Raw genomic sequence first — 21,541 nt, 5'->3', positions numbered from 1 at the left:
CGCCTGCCGGCGCGCCTTCGGGCTCGACTGGGCGACCTAGTGAGCCGGCGGCTCCGACCCCGGCGCCGTTGTTGACTTAGGTCCCGACGCCGCAGGGATCCAGGCCTGGATCTCAGTCGGTGCCGGTCGACCTCACGACGCCTCCTCCGCCGGCGCCGACACCGGTTCCACCCCCGGCGCCGTCTCCGGACGACGCCAGTCCGGCGGCGGCGCCGACGCCGATGGATGACAATTTCATCTACCGTCCGGCTCCGATTATTCCCCCTGTTTATCAGGAATCGGATGACGGTGGCGACTGGTAGGGGTCTGAGGCCCATCTGGCCATGCAGGCCAACTTATCTCAGGACTGGGCAGATGAGCTGGGGGATTCCAGTGGTCTGGACACCTCCCTGGACACTGGTTTCATCTCTCCTCCGACTGTGGCTTCGGAGGAAGGTGCTGCATTTTCCGTGGTGCTGCGCAAGCCGGCTGGAGCTGCCTGCTGTGGCCGTGAGGTCTAACCTCCTCACTGAAGTGCTTCAACCGTCAGCAAGCTCCTCGGAGCCTCTGCTGCAGTTCAATGAGGCACTAGTGGACGTTCTGAAGGGCACCTGGTCCAAGCCCTCCACAGTACCTCCTGTGGATCGGAACGTGGCCCGGCGCCACCGCCCTGCTCCGGGCGACCCCAGTTTTCAGTCCCAACACCCCACGCCCGAGAGCCTGGTTATCCAGGTCTCTATTTCCCAATCCTCCTTCCCGTCCGCTCCCCCGGATCGGGAATCCAAGAGGCTGGAACAGTTCGGTAAGAAGCTTTTCTCTTCCCTTAGTTTGGGACTGCGGTCCTTGAACACTGCTTGCCTCTTGGACCGTTATTCTCACTCTCTGTGGGATACGGTGGAGGACGTGCTGCCCCTGTGTCCGGAGGAGGCCCGAAGGCGGCTCGCCCAGGCTCTTGCCGACGGGCGGGATGCAGCACGACATGCTATTCGATGTCGACTAGACACTACGGACTCGCTGGGTTGGGCGATGTCAACCACGGTGGCGCTCTGCCGCTACGCCTGGCTGCGGTCCACTTCTTTCTCAGAGGATGTCCAGAGCATCCTTATGGATATGCCCTTTGATGGCACTCGCCTTTTTGGCGAAAATGCGGCTAGGGCGCTGGTGCGCTTCAAGGACTCCCGGGCTACGGCCAAGTCCTTAGGCCTCTCGGGGCCGCGACCGCAAACTTCCACCTTTCGTCCCTTTCGTGGCCAAGGAAGGGGCGCCCCCTCACGTCCACCTAGCCACCGGCCGCAGAACCAACCTGCACGCAGACGTGGATTCCGCCGAGGCGGTACAGGGGGTCAATGTGCCGGTCAGTCCACATAAACCCCGGCAGCATCCGCCTCAAAGCCCTCCTAGTCCGTGCTTTCGGGCCCATTCCACGCCAGTGGGAGGCAGAGTTCGCCATCACCTGCTCCACTTGCGTTCCATCACGTCGGACAGGTGGGTGCTGCAAATCTACTCCCTCCCCTTCGAGACGACCCCACCAGCCATGCCACCGCATGTCGGGGGATCACTTAAATCTTCTACGGGAGGAAGTTGCAGCCCTCTTGGCCAAGGGGGCCGTCGAGGGCGTTCCTGGTCCAGAAGTAGGTCGTGGTTGCTATTCTCACTACTTTCTGGTTCCCAAGAAGGGCAAAGGGGGCCTACGCCCTATCTTGGACCTCAGGAGCGTCAACGCCTTCCTCCGGAAGGAGAGGTTCAAGATGCTTACCCTAGCTCAGGTTCTGGCTGCCCTGGATCCAGGAGACTGGATGGTAGCGTTGGACTTGAGGGACGCTTATTTTCACATTCCCGTCCTGCCGGCCCACCGGCGTTACCTGCGGTTCACGGTGGGTCATCAGCATTTTCAGTTCATGGTGCTCCCCTTCGGCCTCACCAGTGCCCCATGGGGTGTTCACGAAAGTGATGGCGGTGGCCGCAGCTCATCTGCGCAGATCAGGGGTTCCAGTCTTCCTCCAGCAAGTCGTCTCCCACCTCCAGACTACGGCCGACCTCCTGCATTTGCTGGGGTTCTCCATCAACGTGACGAAGTCGCATCTGAGTCCCTCCCAGAAGCTCCTTTTCATCGGGGCGGTTCTGGACTCGGCGCAGTTCCGGGCTTATCCTTCGGAGCAGCGGGTTTGGGATATTCAGGCTCTGATTCCCATCTTTCAGCCTCTATCCCGGGTTTCGGTCAGGTTGGTGCTGCGGCTTCTGGTTCTGATGGCCTCCTGCATCCTGATAGTGCATCACGCCAGGTGGCGAATGCGGGCTCTGCAGTGGGACCTGAAATTTCAGTGGGCCCAGCATCGGGGCAACCTGTCCGACCATGTCTTGATCTCGGAGGGCACTGCAAAACAGTTGCAGTGGTGGCTCACGAACCGCGATTGGGTCAGCGGCAGATCCCTCACCCTACCCCACCCGGAGCACGTAGTGGTGACGGATGCGTCCCTCCTGGGATGGGGGGCCACACGGGAGAGGCGGAGATCAGATGACTCTGGTCTCCGGCGGAGTCTCGGCTCCATATCAACCTTTTGGAGCTGAGAGCGATCCGACTTGCACTGAAGGCATTCCTTCCCGTTGTCCGGGGAAGTGTGGTGCAGGTGTTCACAGACAACACCACCGCCATGTGGTATTGCAACAAACAGGGCGGGGTGGGGTCGTGGACCCTGGTTCAGGAGGCTCTGCGCCTCTGTACATGACTGGAACATCGGGGCATCACCCTGGTGGTTCAACATCTGGCGGACTCTCTGAACACCAGACCAGAGCAGACGAACTCAGCCGCCGGTGCATGATGGATCACGAATGGCGTCTCAACTCGGACGTGGCGCAAGGCCTCTTTAGGCAGTTGGGAGAGCCTTGGTTAGATCTATTCGCCACCGAAGAGAATGCGCAATGTCAGCAGTTCTGCGTGTTGGAGTTTCCAAGGCGGCACTCGCTCGGGGACGCTTTTCGTCACGAGTGGAGTTGCGGTCTGTTGTACGCCTTTCCGCCTATACCACTTCTGACCAGAGTGCTGAAGCAGTTCAGGCGCGACCGGGCCCAAGTCATTTTGGTGGCTCCGGATTGGGCGCGAAGGTACTGGTATCCCGAGCTACTCAGTCTGACAATCGGTCCCCCGATACGACTGCCTCTTCAGGAGGACCTTCTGTCGCAGCAGCAGGGTACGGTCCTCCACCCGAACCTGTCTAGTCTCCACCTTCATGCGTGGAGATTGAGTGGCGACAGTTGATGCCATTTGACTTGCCTCCTGAAGTCTGCGATGTGATTCTGGCAGCCAGGCGTCCCTCCACTAAAACTGTATACGCCTGTAGGTGGAATACATTTGTGGCATGGTGCACAGCAAAGGCTGTGGATCCCCTTTCCTCCCCCATTTCTGAGGTTCTTCTCTTCCTTCTTTCTTTGGCCCAGCAGGGCTCTGCTCTGGGCACTCTTAAAGGTTATCTTTCTGCTATCTCTGCCTTCCTCCGGCTTCCTGATCAGCCTTCTCTTTTCAAATCCCCTGTTGGTTCTCGATTCCTTAAGGGCATTACTCGCATGTTTCCTCCTGCCCCTTTCGTAATGCCTCAGTGGGATTTGAATCTTGTCTTGACATATCTGATGTGTGCTCCCTTTGAGCCACTTCATAATTGCCCTCTTCATCTCTTGACGGTTAAGACTGCTTTCCTGGTAGCCTTCACCTCTGCTAGAAGGGTGAGTGAGCTCCAGGCTCTCTCTTCTAAGCCTCCTTTCCTTTCTATCCATCCGGACATGCTTGTGCTCCGCACTCGCCCTTCCTTTCTCCCTAAGGTTGACTGCCTTTCACATCGGGCAGTCTGTTACGCTGCCCACCTTCTTTCCACCTCTGCATCCCTCGAAAGAGGAAGAGAGGCTCCACCGTCTGGACTCAAAACGTGCGCTCTCCTACTATCTGGACCGCACAAAACAGTTCCGGGTGGATGACCAACTCTTCGTTGGCTATATGGGCGCTAAGAAGGGGCGGGCGGTGCACAAGCGAACCATCTCTCGATGGTTTTTCTAAGGTGAGGAATCTAACTAACTAATGTTTCTGACAGATACATAGTTACCGAAGGTAAGTAACTTGTTCGTTACACCCTCAGCGGCACAGGTGCAGCCGGGTGCAGAGTGAGGTAGGCTCAATGTTCTCCTATGGGAGGCAGGGGGCCGTGGTTGGTGGCTGCTGGCTAGCAGGCCACGCGGCTTTGGGAGCTGGGCTCCTGGTCACTTGCTCAGGGCAAATGGGGAAGTAGGTTAGAGTAGAGGCTGCACTGCCAGGGCCACTCGGGCGGCTGGGTGCAGGGTGCTTTTGAGCCGTCGGGCGCTCAATGGCTTGCAATGGAGAAGCTCAACAACGAACAAAGGCTGCAAGCTCGGGGACGAAGATTCTTCAGGTGCAACCACCACTTCAAGAGGTTAGTTGGAGGATAGGTAGGTAGGTACCCAGGAGTTGGGCACAGGGCGCCAGGGTGCCTTTTGGTGTTGGGAAATCTTACTGTTGATAGCGGTTGGGGGGGTCCCTGGTTCTGAGGCTGCAGGCGTTGTTAGGAGCGTCGAGGTGGGCACTTGGGTGCTGGATTCGGGGTCACAGTCGCCGGGAGGGGGAGTCCTCGTTGTCTTTATCCACTCCAGCACAGGCCAGGCTTGGCAGGTGCAGAGTGCAGGGTTCGCGGTTCCTGGCTGATACCAGGGGGTCAGTTACTTGCTTTGAGCAGTACCACTGCTCGTGAGAGTCCCAGAGTCACAAGGTAGCCAGGTCCTCTGGGGTTTGTGAGATTGCTGGCCACGGGAGATGCCGGGGTTTAGCAGGAGCAGGTTCAAGGGTCAACAGGCCAGTAGGGTTGGTGCCAAAGCAGTTGGTGTCTTCCTCTTGTTAGCAGCTGCACGGCAGGTCTTCTTTCTTCTTTACCTTCTTTGCCGTTTCGGAATCCGGATCTAAGGAAGGAAGGTTCAGGTGGCCCCTAAATACTAAATTTAGAGGCGTTAAAGGTAGGTAAAGGTCAGGGACCACTGGGTCCCTGCCCAGGGGTGGGTACACCCCCTATCCTGCCACTCTTCTATGGGAGGGAGGCAGTGGCCTAGTCCTGATTGGTTAGGGCTCCCCATCTTCAAGATGGCGAGAGCCCGTAGATGTGCTTCACCTCGCCTCCCCCACCTGAAGGGTGGGGTTGGCAGAGGCTGGCACACCCCCACTCCTTCCTTGGGGTTTCCGGCCAGTCTTCCCGCCAGAGTGGGGGTTTAGAAGCGGTAGGGGCCAGTTGCTGAGTACAGCAAGTGGCCTGGAGAAGCTCACAAAGGCGGCATGCCTTTGAAGCTTCCCCTGCCCATCCTGGGGAGGAGACCTAGCACCTCGCCCAGAATGTGCATTGTTGCAGGCTCAGGAAAGCGGATGGCTCTCTACCCAGGGGTCCAGCAACATGTCTGCTGTGTGGCTGCCTAGGCAGCCCCTCAGACCGGACGTGGATTGTAGGTTAGGTTCAGGGGGCATCTCTAAGATACCCTCTGTCGTGCATTCCACATTAAATCCTGCGCTGGCATCAGTGCGGGTTTAATGTGCTGAGAAGTTTGATACCAAACTTCTCAGTCTTCAGTGGAGCCATCATGGTGCTGTGGAGTTCGTGTTGACGATCTGCCAGCACCATATACTCTTAAATGGCAGCACTGCACTTACAGTGCCCAGGAATGGACCTGGGTACTGTAGGGACACAGGGCTCACGCTCCTGTACCCACACCACTGGCATAGGGCACCCAGCTAGAGGGCTGGCTGATGTATGCCAGGGCAGTGTATGTTGTGGGCATGGCACACGGATGTGTCATGTCAACTCTGTTTTTTTTTATACCCAGACACTCAGCCTGCAAGGGAAGTGTGTTTGCGTCGGGGTACAGGGCTTCTAAGGGTGGCACAATAAGTGCTGCAGCCCTTAGGGGCCTTCCCTGGTCACAAGGCCCCGGGTACATAGTGTACCATTTACCAGGGGCTGACATGTGGCCAGGGTTTGCCAATTTGGGTTTTAGGTTTCAGCACAGTTTTATAGGAAGGAACATAGGCCCTGAGCACCTGATTGGCAGGTGCCCAGGGCACACTTAGCCAAAGTACATTAAGCAATTCAGCAAAAAGTGGGGGCATACCATGCAAGAAAGATGACACTTTCTGACTCACAGGCAATGCATGTGTCAGTCCATCTAACCGCAGCGAAGACCTGATCGAATTATTAACCACTGGCATGTCGGGAACGGCTCAACAGGAGCGAAAAGAACAGTGACACAAAGGCATTTCTATAAATATGCAGAAAGTTTTCTGTTGTGTCTCCTAAACACGTCATGACAGATCTGTCAGCAGCAGACCCGAAAGAGGCAGAGAGCAGGAAACTCTGCCTTCCGGTGGCTAGGAGTTAATCCGCATATGCTGCCGGGCAAGCGGAGCGCGATTCCAATGACATTAACAAAATTTCAGGCAATACGAGGTTTAATAGCTAAGGTGCAGACGTTGGAATCAAGAGGCCCAGGCTATATCTAGACTTGTCACTTTACCAACCCTGTGATCCTTAGCAAAAGTTACATAGGCTCCTAGTTCCTAGATTCTCATGTGAACAAGCCCGGGAGTGGTGTGCGCGCGCGCGCACGCACGTGCAGTCTGCACTTTTTGGAAGCACATACTTGTGCTTGTGTTGTGCCCCTGCTCGCTCCCGCAAGGAGGATGCCACCACAAGCACGAGTATGTGCTTCCAAGAAGAGCACAGTGACGGCTAAAGGTCCTCCAACGCAGTGCAGACGTGACCTAAAAAAGGACAAAAGAAGACACCCAGCAGAGACTGCAGAGAACAACTTGGCCCCAGCCCTACCGGCCCGTCTGCTGTTAGCAAAGATCGTGCGCCAAAAGTCGTCTTGTCCTGCAGCCAGTGACCTCCAGAAGCCCTGGGAGGACTGACTGCCTTCAACAAAGACCTGATCTTCTGTGAACAGCAGCTCTGTTCAGAAGAAGCACTAAAGAAAGACTCTGAGCCTGCTGGGGAAAAAGAAACCCGACGCCTGGAACCACCTCTGCACCCGTCGCCTATGGCCCGAGTTCGAGTGGTCCCAGCGAGGTCCCCCAGCGCTCCAGAGTCAGTCCACCGTGTGTTGACCCCTCCAGGACTCCCCAACGTCACCTGCAGCCTCTGCATGGAGACCCCACCCTCCCAACCGTGAGTGGCCCAGTAAGGTGAAATCCGGCTTCAAAAGACTCCCCTGCATCCAGCCGTCCTGACCCTATAGAAAATAACCCAAGGTGCGCCTAATATCCCTAAGCCCTCCAACTTACCTGCCCAGCTGTTGGTTCCTCATGGAAGTCGTCCTGGACCGAGCCTGCAGCTAAAAACCAAAACTGAAAATCCCTGTTGAAAACAGGGCACCCAACTCCAAAACAGAACACTGCACCCAGCCAACCCTGCGCCGCTGCAGGTGCACTTTGTGTGCTAAACCGGATCCCCCTTTGCCCTGAGCCTAACACCAGGAACTTGGCTCCCACAACCTTGTGGCCTGCTCGCCAGCAGCCAGCAACCAGAGGCCCCCTATCCCTCATTGGATAATATTGGGCCTCAGCACTCTGCACCTGGCCGCCCTAGTTCCGCTGAGGGTGTAACAAGAGTGCGTCCTTGACCCTGGGGGACCCCTAAGTCTACTCCCAGAACCTCAACTCCCACTACCGAATAATTACCGTAGAACCGATAACACTATGTTCGAGGCATGTGAGCTACAGATCACACACTTAGCATAGATCACTATCTGGATGTTTGCACTTGTTTTTGTCCTGGAAAAGTCTTTGGAAGTCACGGAATAGGTGATTCCTCCTTTGGACTATAGTGCGCATGGGCATCGGCTCCATCCTCAGATTGTTTTTTCCGCCATCGGGCTTTGGTGTGTTTGTCGTGCTCCAGTTCAGAACCGTTACCGATTCCACTTTCGACGTGCATCTCGATCGCTAAGCGTCGCGCATCTCTCCAAATCGAAGTCCTCGATTCCAATCGTCGACGAAGGCCTTTGGGCCTACCTGGGCCTTGGCTTCTGGCTCATGGAAAGGACGCCGTTCAAGAAGTTTCCTCAATGTGGGTCGAAGTTTCCCCACACCGATCTGCATGAGGTGTGCAATCTCTGCCTTTCACCAGAGCACGAGGCCAGGTACTGTCCAGCTTGTGCCTCTTTCCGCTCCAAGAAGACCATTCGGGACCAACGCGCGCGAAGAACCATGGCTCACTCATCAACATCGATCCCCAACGACATCTTCCAAGAGGGCGTCGACGTGCCGGAGCGAGAGCGGGTCGAAGAAGGCCTCGTCAGCGCCTCAGAAGCTGATGACTCAAACGTTGAAGAGATAACTCCGGCGCAGCGGGTCGTAAGTAAGAACATCGACCCCAACCCCCTCCCTGCACCATCGAAAAAGGCTTTGGTCACACTTTCGCCTTCGGGCCCAGGTGCACACTAAGACTGCTTTCCTGCCCCTCCCTCGAGCTCGGCAAAGAAACCTACCAAGCCTTCAGGCTGCTCGAGTCAGCCTGCCGTCTGTACCGAAACACAATCGCCAGCACCGAAAAAGAAACTGCCCTCCTCCTCCGACAGCTGCTTCCACATCCAAGCACACGGCACCAAAACCCACAAGCACCGACTCGTCGACACCGAAAAACCACTCCCGAAGGGTTCGGATTCGGAGCCAAGGAAAGCCTCGGAACCGAAAAAACAACAAGTTCCACAGGCCAGAGACTGTAAAAACGCACGGTTCCAAACCAAAACAACACAGAACCACTACAGAGTCGGTGCCGAAGAAGCCTAAGGAACCAAAACGATCGGCACCGAAAGACCAACCTCCAGCAGAAGAGCTGTTCACACCAGACCTTGCTCAAAAGACTCTCATAAGGGATCCTAAAACTGGTCAATTGACTTAGTTCTAGGAAAAGACCACCTGCACCGGCTCCACCACGTAAAAACGGGGACATTGACACATCTCCTCTAAGAGTCCCTTCTCCAACTCCTCCTCCACCTCCCCCACCACACCGTTCCCCTACACCATCTCCTACACCAGTAGACGATGAGGACACCTTGGATGACATAGGGGAGGGTCCCGACGATGTGCCACTAAGGGATCCTAGTCCACCTTCTTCCCTGACCCCTGGGATGATTATAACACGCCAAATGTCCCCTAATGTTTCACAGGATGACATCTACCCCTCCAGGCCTTCCCCTCCAGCGGACACCATGGGCTTTTATCAGCTCGTCCACAGAGCTGCCCAGTACCTCGGGGTTGCCTTGCATACAGACCCCAACGAGCAGGATTTCCTAATGGATACATTTTACACCACTCAAAGGTCCACCTCAATACTACCTATGCTTAAAGGGGTTATTAAGCATGCACATGAAGATTTAACAATCCTGTTAGGGCTAGAGTTATTAACCCCAGGATCAAGAAAAAGTATAAACCTTTCCCTGCTGAACCAGCTTACATTAAAGACCCAGTACCCTTAGACTCCCTGGTAGTTTCCAATTCTAGAAAAAGGGCCAATTCTCAGACATCAGGTGGCGCTCCACCACCTGAAAGTCTAAACTCTTGGACGCCTCTGGCAAAAGAACAGCCTCACAGGCGGCTAACATATGGCGCATCGCCAACACCCAGGCGCTGTTAGCCAGGTATGATAGGGCACATTATGATGAACTAGAGTCCATAATACAGCACCTCCCAGATAAATACAAAACTGGGCCAATTAACTCATACAGGAGGGTAAGCTTATCACCAACACCACCATCCGTTGCGCTCTCGACGTGGCAGACACCGCCTCCAGAGCAGTAAACACAAGTTTCCTTTTGCATAGGCATGCCTGGCTACGCATCTCTGGTTTTAAACCTGAAGTTCAAAGTTCCATCCTCTGCCAGCCATTTGATCAGGAGCACCTATTTGGCCCAAATGTAGATTCAACCCTTGAAAAGATGAACAAGGATACGGACACAGCTAAATCAATGGGAGCCTTGCAGTTGCAAGCTCCCAGACGTTCCTTTCGTCGCTCACCTTACAAGGGCACCCCCAGAGGCTACTCCTCAGACAATCCCTCCACCTCTTACAAGGCTCCCGCCCAGTCTACGTTTACCAGAGGTTACCAGAGAGGAGGCTACAGAGGCAACAATAACAAAGGCACAGGCAAGACCAACAACACCCGCTCTGCCTCCACCCCTACCCAATGACTTTCCTCCACTTCCCCCAGATCATTGCACTCCGGTCGGGGGAAGACTACAACAGTTCCTGCCTGTCTGGACCAACATCACTACAGACAGGTGGGTGCGACAAATAGTTCAATCCGGTTACTATATGCAACTTACTTCTACCCTCCCCCCCCCCTCCCCCAATACCACCAAAACAACGCCCAATGTCGTCAGAACACTTATCTCTGCTAAAGCAGGAGGTGATCTCCCTCCTACAAGAGGGTGCAATAGAACCAGTTACCCTGCACCAACAAAAAACAGGAGTTTACTCCCTGTATTTTCTCATTCCAAAGAAGGACGGCTCTCTCCGGCCTATTCTAGACCTCAGACCTCTAAACCTGTACATACAATCACACCACTTTCACATGGTTACACTCCAGCAGGTCCTTCCTCTTCTTTCACAAGGCGAATTCCTTGCTACTCTAGATCTCAAGGACGTCTATTTCCATATTCCCATTCATGCAGCTCACAGGAAATATCTAAGATTTGTAGTAGATGGCCAACACTATCCATTCAAAGTACTCCCTTTCGGAGTCACAACAGCACCACAAGTATTCACCAAGTGCCTAGCGGTAGTGGCAGCCCACTTAAGAAGACAAAACATTCACATCTTCCCATATCTGTACATCACACTCACACCACTATCCAACTACTCCACAAATTGGGATTCACAGTAAACTACGCAAAGTCTAATTTACAACCGTCCCACATACAATAATACCTTGGTGCCACAATAGACACCTCAAATGCATTAGGCTATCTCAACCCGGCCTGGATAGCAAGCATGCAAGTTCTCATAACCAAACTTCAGCCTCAACACTCTCTCCCAGCACGAGTGTTCATGCAGCTAATAGGGATGATGGCCTCTTGCATACTTGTAGTACCTCATGCAAGACTCCAGATGCGTCCTCTCCAAGAGTGCTTAGCACGCCAATGGAACCAGGCTCAAGGTCAGCTAACAGATCTGGTGTTGGTAGACGGTCACACTCATCGATCTCTGCAATGGTGGAACACTAAGAACCTTTCCAAAGGGCAACCGTTCCTAGAGCCAGTTCCATAGATAGTCATGACAGCGGACGCATCTCTCTCTGGCTGGGGAGCGCACCTATTACATCACACCATGCAAGGGAGGTGGACTCCTCAACAAAAGTTACTCCACATCAACCACCCGGAGCTACTAGCCATTTTCCTAGCCTTAAAGTCTTTCCAAAAACAAAAATCAGGCAAAGCTGTCTTAGCCCGCACAGACAACATGACATCCATTTACTACATACAGAAACCAGGCGGGACGCACTCTCTGCAGCTCTCTCAACTGGCACAGAGCATATGGAGATCAGCTATACCCCAGAACATCTTTCTCCTAGCTCAACATGTCCCATGAGTCCAAAACACCATAGCCGATCTGTTAAGCCGTCAAACGCAACAGATTCAAGAGTGGGAACTTCGTCCACAAGTTCTTCAGCCATTCTTTCAAATGTGGGGGCAACCAGAGATAGACCTCTTCGCCACGCACGAAAACGCCAAATGCCCAAGCTGCGCCGCCAGGTATCCACACCCATTGTCCAAAGGCAATGCGATATGGATGAATTGGTCAGGCAGATTTACGTACGCCTTTCCACCTCTCCCACTTAATCCAATGGTGGTGCGCAAACTACAGCAACGTGCACTGACTCTCATCCTAGTTGCTCCAACTTGGTCCAGATAACCGTGGTACACCACATTACTGGAACTGTCTGTAGTTCTGCACCAAAAACTACACCTCTCCCTAGGCCTCCTAACCCAGAACCGTGGAGAGATCAGACACCTGGACCCAGCTCAGCTCAACCTTGCAAACTGGCTCCTGAGGTCTTAGAATTTGGTTACCTTAACCTTCCCCCTGAATCCATGCACACCATTAAAGAAGCTAGACGTTCCACCACTAGAGCCTGCTATGCAGCGAAGTGGAAGGGATTTGTAATATAGTGTCATACCAACAACATCACTCCCCTAGAGTCTATCCAACACATCCTAGGTTACCTACTACATCTCCAAAGGTGCAACTTAACGTACACATCTATTAGGCTGCACCTCGCTGCCATTGCAGCCTATTTACAAAATAGACAACACCTTTCACTTTTCAGAGTGCCTGCCATCAAAGCCTTTATAGAAGGCCTCAAAAGGATAATTCCCCCCAGGGTACCACCCTCACCTGTGTGGAATGTAAACATCGTTCTCACAAGACTAATGGGTCCTCCTTTTGAACCTCTACATAATGGGGAGTGATGTTGTTGTTATGACACTATATTACAAATCTATGCACAGTGTGTGATCTGCAGCTCATATGCCTCGAACGGAAAATGCTACTTACCAGTATGCATCTGTTCTTGGCATGTAGAGCTGCAGATCCACACACGCCCACCCGCCTCCCCGGCTATCTTTATCTGTTCTAGTACTATCTTATTTAGATACAGCATACACGGGCATCTTTCTGTCTCTTACAAAACTCCATCATTTCCCTGCTGGCGAAAAACAATCTGAGGATGGAGCCCATGCCCATGTGCACTATAGTCCAAAGGAGGAGTCACCTATCCCGTGACTTCCAAAGACTTTTCCAGGACAAAAACAAGTGCAAACATCCGGGCGCAACACCAGATGGCGATCTATGCAAAGTGTGTGGATCTGCAGCTCTACATGCCAAGAACAGATGCATACTGGTAAGTAGCAGTTTCCTTTCCTCCATAGGATAACATTGACTGTTTTTCTTGGAAAAGTTTTTAAGTGTGGAGTTTGAAATCCTAAAGAAATTCTTTTAAATTGTACTATTTAACAAAAACGCTTTTACTTGCCTGTTTACAGGAAATGTCCCAGTGGTATCCAGGTATACTACACTGTGTAAGAAAAGTCATCAAAAAAAGTAACTTACCTGGTATTTCATTTCAAAGCCCATTCAAGTCTATGTACTCCATTTACAAAGCATTGCATTTCTCTGAAACAATACTGTAAGTCAAAACGAAGTGCATATACCATTACAAATCCAAACTGTATTACAACTGTATATTTGCTGCAAAGTATTTATCACCTACCTCTGCCAGGCTTGCTTGGTTCTAGGAAATAAAATAACTAAAAGAATATTTTTATACAAAAACAATTGGTCTGAAGTTCAGTCTTTGAGTGTGTGTGTGAAATCATTTCCTGATTTTGTGTGTGCAACAAATGCCTAACACTGTCCTCTTATACTGCCTTACTGCTTGACCACACTACCCCAAATAGAGAGTAAAGTTCTATCTACTTTTACCTCTACCTACCTTTTGTGTTCCACTGGACTCTGTGCACACTATACATCACTTTGGTGTAGTATATACAGAGCCAGCTTCCTACATCCCACACCAGAGTGGCCTACTCGTCAACAGTCCCTGACTGAATGCCCCATTGGCTAACATTGGGCCCATGCACTCTGCACTTGGCCGCCCCAGTGCCACTGGTGGTGCTACTCGAGTGCCCATCTAGACCTTTGGGAACCTTGGTCCTAACCTCCAAAACTCCCCCTTGTAAATTGTGTACTTACCTGTGAAACCGCTAGCACTTTTTCCTCATCGTAAGCCATATAAAGAGATTTTGGGCCTAAAAAAATGTCTTATTGTTGAACTGTTTTATGAAGGAAAGAGAACTCAATTGCAAAGTATAAAAATCTGTACTTACCTTGTATTGAGAGATCCTAAGGTGTGGTATCTAGGCATACCACCCCAGTACTCGAAGTAATCCAAATGTAACGAAAAGTAATCACTGTAATTTAAACTGTTTCTAAAGCATATACAAACCTGTAAGAATTGCAGTCTCAAGCACAACTGCATTTCCTTGCACAGTCTTGCATTTGAAAGTATATTTTACTTACCAGTACCAAGTCCTGCTTGGTTCTGAAATAAAACATAAGTATACCTATTTTTAACTTGCGTAATTGGTCCAGATTCTGTCTCTGAGTGTGTGTATCAGTCCTTGATCGAGTATATACAATAAATACTTAGCACATCCTCTGCATTAGCGTAACTGCTCGCCCACACTACCACAAAGAAAGCTGTTAGTACTTACCTAATTTAGCCTCTACTATACCTCTGGGGACTCCCTGGACTCTGGATACTATATCCTACTTTGGTATAGTAAATAGAGAAGCGCTTCCTACAGGTAGCAATGCATTTATTTTTGGCAGCAAAAAGAGTGAACCGTTTTATATGTTTGACCCTGCTTTTTATCTAACAGTGCACCTGCTGAAAAGGACACTGCAAAAGTGCGAAAGGAATGGCTGGTTGGAACAGATCTCTGGAAAAGGTTTCAGTGGCACCTATATGCTTAGCTTCCCCTATTATCCAAAGTAAGGATTTTAGACATTATTAAGTTGTGCATGTTGTCATTCTGAATGCGCCGATTCTGATTTTTGGTATTGTAATACACAGTATTATATAGGACTGCATTGAGATCCCTTCTATTTAATGTGTTGTACAAAATGTTAGGTCTCTCCATTAACTCTGGCAAAGCTGTGAATACGCTGGAAGGAAGTGACTTAATCACCTGTTTAAATTACTGTGAGAAGATGTGTCCAGTATAGCACCTAAAGCAGGCAAGTGGTTAGAACGCACTATCGCCCTTTGTAGTGACCTTGATTCACGCATATCAATAAGTAGTTGTGATACTGTATTGCTCTTTTGAATTGTGCACAAATTGCATCCAAGGGTGTAGCAAATTCATAATTTATAGTGAAGGGAAATATGCAGTGATAACCATCAGGTTGCAACAATTATTGTGAATGCAATCTTGTTTGAGCTGCTCAATAAAATCGGAAGATCTAACAGCGAAAATTCTTTCACTGCCCTTCAGATAACTGTTTTGGTGCATGTAGGAAAGTTCCTCTTTTTGCATTATTACCTTACACTTTTTGCCTAATATCTGATGCAACCTGACTTGATGTGCCCTGGTTCCCTGCCAACCAGGCTCCCAGCGTCTGTATTCTTTCCCAAAATTGTACCTTTATACCCACAATTGGCACATTCCTGGCCACAGGTAAGCCCCTTGTAAAAGGTACCATGGTTACCACTGGCAATGTGACCAGGGAAGATCTCTAATGGCTGCAGCACCTATTGTGCCACCCTAAGAGACCCACTACCTTAACACTCACACATTGCCAATGCAGACTGTGTGTTTTGGTGCAGAGAAAAGTGAATCGTTGACATGGCACATATCCCTTTGTGCCATGCCTCCAAACCACTGCCTGGGGCCTAGGTAAGTCGCCCATCTAGCAGGGTACACTAGACCTCAGGTGAGGGTACAGTGGCTTGAGCCCTGTGCTCCTACAGTGGCTAAGTCCATTCTTAGACATTGTTTATGTAGTAAAGCCATAAAGAGTATATGATCTGGGAGTTGGTCATTATGAACTCCACAGCTCCATAATGGCTTTACTAAAAACTGGGAAGTTAGGTAGTCAACTTCTTAGCACATTAGACCCACACCAATATGAGTGTGGGATATAATGTAAAATGCACTCAGAGGGCATCTTAGAGATGTCCCCTGAAAATCGACCAACCCTGGTGTGGTTCCTGAATGGTTGCCCCCCATTTGCCACTACCAGACAGGTTTCTGGAGGCAGAGAGCCTCCCCTCTCTGGGTCCAGAAACAAAGCCCATCCTGGGCAGAGGTGTCATGCCTCCTCCCCCAGGATGGGCTGGGTCCGCTAAGGAGAAGCTTAAAAGGCCTGCCGCCTTTGGAAGCTGTCCCTACCTTTTGCTGCCCCCAGCAACTGGCTCCCACTGGTTCAGGCCTCCACTTGGGTGGGGAAACCAAGCTAGGAAGAGAGGTGTTGCCCACCTTTGCCAACCCCACCAGTCAGGTGGGGGAGGCGAGGTGAAGCACATATCTCAGTTCCCTCCATCTCAAAGATGAGGGGACCCAGCCGATTATGGAGAGGCTCCTGAACCCTACCACAGGAGGGTGGCGTAATAGGGGGTGCACCCACCCCAAGGAACAGACCTATTGGTCCTGACCTGCACACCCTTATAAACACCCCTAAATGTAATATTTTTGGGCAACCCTGAACCTTGCCTACTCAGATTCGAAAAAGAAAGGAGGACCGAAGAGCCGTGCTGAGCCAGGAAGAAGACACCAACTGCCTTGGCCCCAGCCCTACAGGCCTGTCCCGTCTCTGACCTGCCTACAGCAAAAACCCCGGCAAGTCCAGCAGTCAGCAACCCCCATATCCCGGAGGACCTGCCCTGCGACCCTCTTACAGACTGTCCCCCGTGAGCACCGGATTTGCTCAAGCCAAGACTCCCCTCCAGAAACCAGATTCCTGTGACTCCGCGATTCTGCACCTGACACCCACGGCCCGAGTTCGAGTGGCCCAACATCACAAATAGGTCTCCCCAGCGACCCTGACTTGGGATCTGGTGATCCCCGACCTCCCTCAAGCTTCAAGACGACACCTGCATACTCAACCTGAATGACCATACCCACCCCCCACCGGGGACCAGAGGAGGTTAGAAAACCTGATGCCAGGAAACACCCGTGCACCCGACGCCCCGCGTCCTTGGGTGGCCCAACCGATGGTGTCCAGGCATCCCCCAAGATCCCAGCTTACCTCTAAAGCTGGTGATCGTCTTCAGGAAGTCTCCTTTTCCAAGTCTGCAGACACTTCACTAAACCGAAGGTCTCCATTCAGAAGCACAGGGTCCTTGACATCCTTTTGGCACCTCTGCCAACTCCACCCCTCAGGTGGGTGAGGCGTAGTGAAGCCCACTTCTCAGTGCCAGCCATCTTGCTGATTGGGGGGGCATCCCCAATCAGGGTTAGGGACTGTGCTCACTCCCCACGTGAGATGAGCACGCCAAGGGTGTAGTCACCGTAGGGTCAGAAGCCCATTGGCTACTACCGCAAGACCCTTAAAACGCACCCTAAATACAGTATTTAGGGGGCAGCCCTGAACCTAGAATTCAGAATCGACGACCTAAGAAGACTGGAACCAGAAGACGTTGCGTTAGTGAAGACTCCAGACCCAACTGACTTGGCCCCTGCGGCCTGCTTGCCAGTCCAAATTCCCCTGCTCCAGGACTTACCTCTGCACCTGCCGTCTACAGCCCGTGTTCAGAGGGTCCACCGGTCCTGAAGGGTTTCCCCAGCTGTCCTCCTCTCCAAACCATCGAGGGGTGTCACCTCCAAAGTTCTGTGTTGAGGCCTACAGCCTCTTCACTGCGACCCTCTCCATCTCGAACAGACCAGTAAGCATCTTCCCGACGTCGAAAGGCACCCCTGCATTCTCTGACCCTGCGTCCTGTAAACAGGTGAGGACAGAAGATCATGTAAATAAAGAACTAACATCTAAAGACAAAAAGTTTTAAGACATACTCTAGGAAAAAGAGGAAAAAGAATCCGAAGTTAGCTACCACGCACAGGAACTTGCGGGGCGCCGTCTGACATCACACAAGGGATGGACCTAGCACCAGATGGTAATCAATGCCACAAAGGAAAAGAAAAAAAAAAAGACAATTCCAGACCCAACCACCAGATGGTGTAATAATGCCCAGCATGTGAATCCAGAAAACTCTTCAAGCTGCAAAACCACTCCTACTGGTATGTAACCATGTAGTTTCTATGCCCTGGACCTGCCAGGGTTTTGTACCCCAAATAGATTAATGATCAATACTGTCTTAACAATAATCATAACCTTTAAGGGCCAATTGGTCGACAAATGAAGCTGCATCTATCAGCTTAGTCTACCTAAGAATATACTTTTTTCTACTGGGTTGGAACCAATTTAAAATATTATGATGTGGGGTCCAAAAGGTCATAACTTGTGAAATGTGTATTTAACGGTCTGTGTTTTTGAACTTCCTCGAGTTGGACAATATTCCCTCTGTGTATAATTGGGACGTTGCTCACTTGCTTTGTACAAAAATTATGTCCATAATGGTGGTAGCAGCCCATCTCAATGCAATTAATAGAATTAAGATCTACATCTTCCGATTCAAATACTGTATAATGCAATTCAGAAACCATTGAATTCACAGTTTCATCATCCCAATCATCTGATGGTAAACCCAGTACAATTACATCACTCATAGAAACTTTGAGAACATATGGAATCTGCAGGGTCACCGTAAGATTATATATATTGAATTGAACCTTATTCCAAACAATTTATTTTATGTAAGGCAGAATGGGGAGCCAGCACCCTGTCGACCAGTTCTGTAGCAGAAGGTTCTGGGAGGTAATGGCCATTGATGAGAAGAAAAAAGACAGTTGCAAGTCCAATCCACATGAATAAGAGAACCAAAGATAAGATGATCCAAATGTATATCCAAGGAGGTAGATAAGTGCTTTTAAACGAAGAAATGAAAACACAATTCTCTTCCAGGGGATCCTCATCAATAGTCATAAGCATTAGAATATTCCCGCCCATGCGCGGGACCCCGGAAACACTATATTATCCAGTATTGGGGTATCTTTCATAGATTCACATGCCTGAATCATTCCCCGTCGCCGAGGCGGGACTCTCGGTAGATAAAAAAGTAGTGCCAAAAAATAATTAGTAGTAGTAGTAGGCCCAAAGAAAAAAGGCCCTAAGGCCTATATCTTAGAAGCCTATCTACTTCGTTATGTAAAATAACCCAAGAATTGGTAACAACCAATCAGACATCAGCACCCTTCTAGAACCCTCTCAGCAGAGCCAGCTCTCCTCAGATTTTCACCGCACGTCGTGTGGAAGGGAGTCTCCCTGAGTGCCTACTCAGTTTCTTCTGTTCTTCAGTATGTCTGACAAAAAAGCTTTGTTTAGACCCTGCAGGACCTGTGATAAGAAGAGGGTCCATGTAGACGACCAGCATGAGGAGTGTATTTACTGTCTTCATCCTAAGCATGTTGCTAAGGACTGTAGAATTTGCCGGACTTTCCCTCCTAAGACCTTAAGGGACAGAGAGGCAAGAGTATTGTTATGGTTGAAATCTTCCTTGGCTGAGGAGGATGACAGGGCCTCGACATCTAGCAAGAGAGCTAGATCAATTGATAGTTCTTCCAGTGAAGGGAGAAAACATCATAAGGCCTCTCATGTAACTTCTGACCATTCACAGAAGTCACAAGACTCTGACAGATCTAAGAAGTCTTCAACTACTAAAACCGTGAGTAAATCTCAGGTTAAGACTTTGTCAGTGGGATCATCTTATACTATCTCTGTGACTTCTGCTGCTCCTCTGTCGACGGCTACAGTCTCCACTACTTCGATATCGTCACCTATCATGTCTCCTAGGATGTCTAAGACTCCGTTGACAATTGCGTCGACGTCGAGCTTGAAGGAAGTTCTGTCAACGGCATCGTCGATGAGAACATCGACGACGAAAACCCCGTCGACGACGGCGAAGACCCCGTCGACGGCGAAGACCCCGTCGACGGCGAAGACCCCGTCGACGGCGAAGACCCCGTCGACGGCGAAGACCCCGTCGACGACTAAGACCCCGTCGACGACTAAGACCCCGTCGACGACGAAGACCCCGTCGACGACGAAGACCCCGTCGACGACGAAGACCCCGTCGACGACGAAGACCCCGTCGACGACGACGATCCCGTCGACGATGCTGACAATCCCGTCGACGCCTCAGAAGGCAGCAAGTCCGTCGACGAGGGGAAGCCCGTCGACGAGAGGTTTCCTTAAAATGATTCCACCAACTACTCATGTTACGCCTATTGCGTACACGCATATTCAGTTAAAAACGTTTCATAAACAGGATTACAGTAATATTTCTCCTTTGCTGCCTTCGCATATCTTGGACTCATATGCTGAAGGGGATGATTTTGAAGAGGAGGATGATGAGGGTCCTTTCGGAATAGCTAGGCACCCCTCGGAGTTGCATATAAAGTGTCAAGAGGTGGATGAGGAAGAAGACTATCATGAGCATGCTTACCAGGAAGGCCTTGCTACACCAGTGTACAGGCATCCCTCAAGGGATTGGGATCGTAGAGAAACGAGTCATCTCCCGCCTACACTGATTCAAGATCTTCAGGCTATGCTGGCGGATTACCGCCAACGCTTTCCACCACAACAACCTCTTCCTAATTTACAACCAACGGAAGAGTCACATACGGACATTCCAAATTCGCCGCTTCACCCTGCTGGTTTGGGGACACAATCGCACCATGATACCATTTTCTCTGATGAGGAAGATATCGAAGAAGGTGAAGTACCGGATAAGGACACCACTCTGGATCCTTGGGATGATTACATCATTCCCATGCCTTCTCCACCTATTCCGCAGCCATCGGATTCTCCTCCAGAGGATATAGGTGGCTTTCACAATTTAATGCAACGTGCAGCAGCCAGGTTTCAACTACCTGTCACTGTGGAGCATACGGATTGTTTCCTCCATGATTTTAAAGAGGAGCAAAGGAAGATTACCAGAGCAATTCCCATCATCGATTTTATTTGGAATGAGGGGTTAAAAATTATGAAGACACCTGCTTCCGTACCTGCGGTCCTCCCTCGTATTGATAAGAAATATCGTGCTCCTCCAGAAACGCCCTCTTGTCTAATCGGACATCCCCGACCAGATTCCGTTATATCACAGGCTGCTCAACAAAAGTCCAAAAATCCGGCTATGCCGATATCAACGCCGCCGGATAGGGAAGGGCGAAGATTGGATCTGATCGGCTAGAAGTTCTCTACTATGGCGGCAACTTCTATCAAAGCTGCAAACTCCTTGGCCATACTTGGTCGCTATGACCGCCAGATGTGGTCAGAATTCTCTGAATTTATAGACCTCATTCCTGAAGATCGTCAACAAGAGGCAAGGAAGATACTTCAAGAGGGAGAACGAGCCGCATCAGAGATCACAGACTGTGCTCTCGATATTGCAAATACCAACTTTAGGCAACTTGCAGAAGCTGCAGTCCTTAGGCGTCAAGGATGGCTTAAGGCAACGTCTTTTAGGCCAGAGGTTCAAGCCAAAATCATTGATATGGCCTATGATGGAGAATCCTTGTTTGGGAAGCATATAGACGAGGCCCTCCTAGCGATCAAGACTGATACGGATACAGCTAAGTCTCTAGCTGCTCTCCAATACAAACGGGTATCTTTCCGTGGTGCAAGAGGTCGAGGCTTTGTATCAAGGGGAAATTATCAAAGTCAGCAAAACAGACAATATCAGTCTCAATATAGACAGCCTTATGGACGATCATCATACAGGCAATCTTCCTCGAATAGTTTCTCTCGTCAGGGAGGAAGAAGGCGATCGAACAATCAGGGTCGCGACGCCAACAAGAAGCAATGATTTACGCTGGACGCCAGTCATCCCTCCTTCCCTCCCAGTAG

General features: G+C 50.8%; 1 protein-coding gene across 2 annotated transcripts in view; it reads left to right on the top strand.

The window, feature by feature from the left end:
- The window catches only part of HP1BP3 (heterochromatin protein 1 binding protein 3), a 784,108-nt gene that overhangs the window by 618,967 nt on the left and 143,600 nt on the right, over window positions 1-21,541 (top strand). For both annotated transcript variants that reach the window (XM_085608963.1, XM_085608964.1), the window contains one exon: window positions 14,458-14,569. In XM_085608963.1, the coding sequence (XP_085465089.1) occupies window positions 14,458-14,569 (112 nt within the window). The remainder of the gene's footprint in view (window positions 1-14,457; window positions 14,570-21,541) is intronic.

The sequence above is a fragment of the Triturus cristatus genome, chromosome 1_2 (assembly GCF_964204655.1).
Source record: "Triturus cristatus chromosome 1_2, aTriCri1.1, whole genome shotgun sequence".
Classification (NCBI taxonomy): Eukaryota; Metazoa; Chordata; class Amphibia; order Caudata; family Salamandridae; genus Triturus; species Triturus cristatus.
The sequence above is the reverse complement of the archived record's forward strand: the minus strand, read 5'-3'. Positions and strand labels throughout refer to the sequence as shown.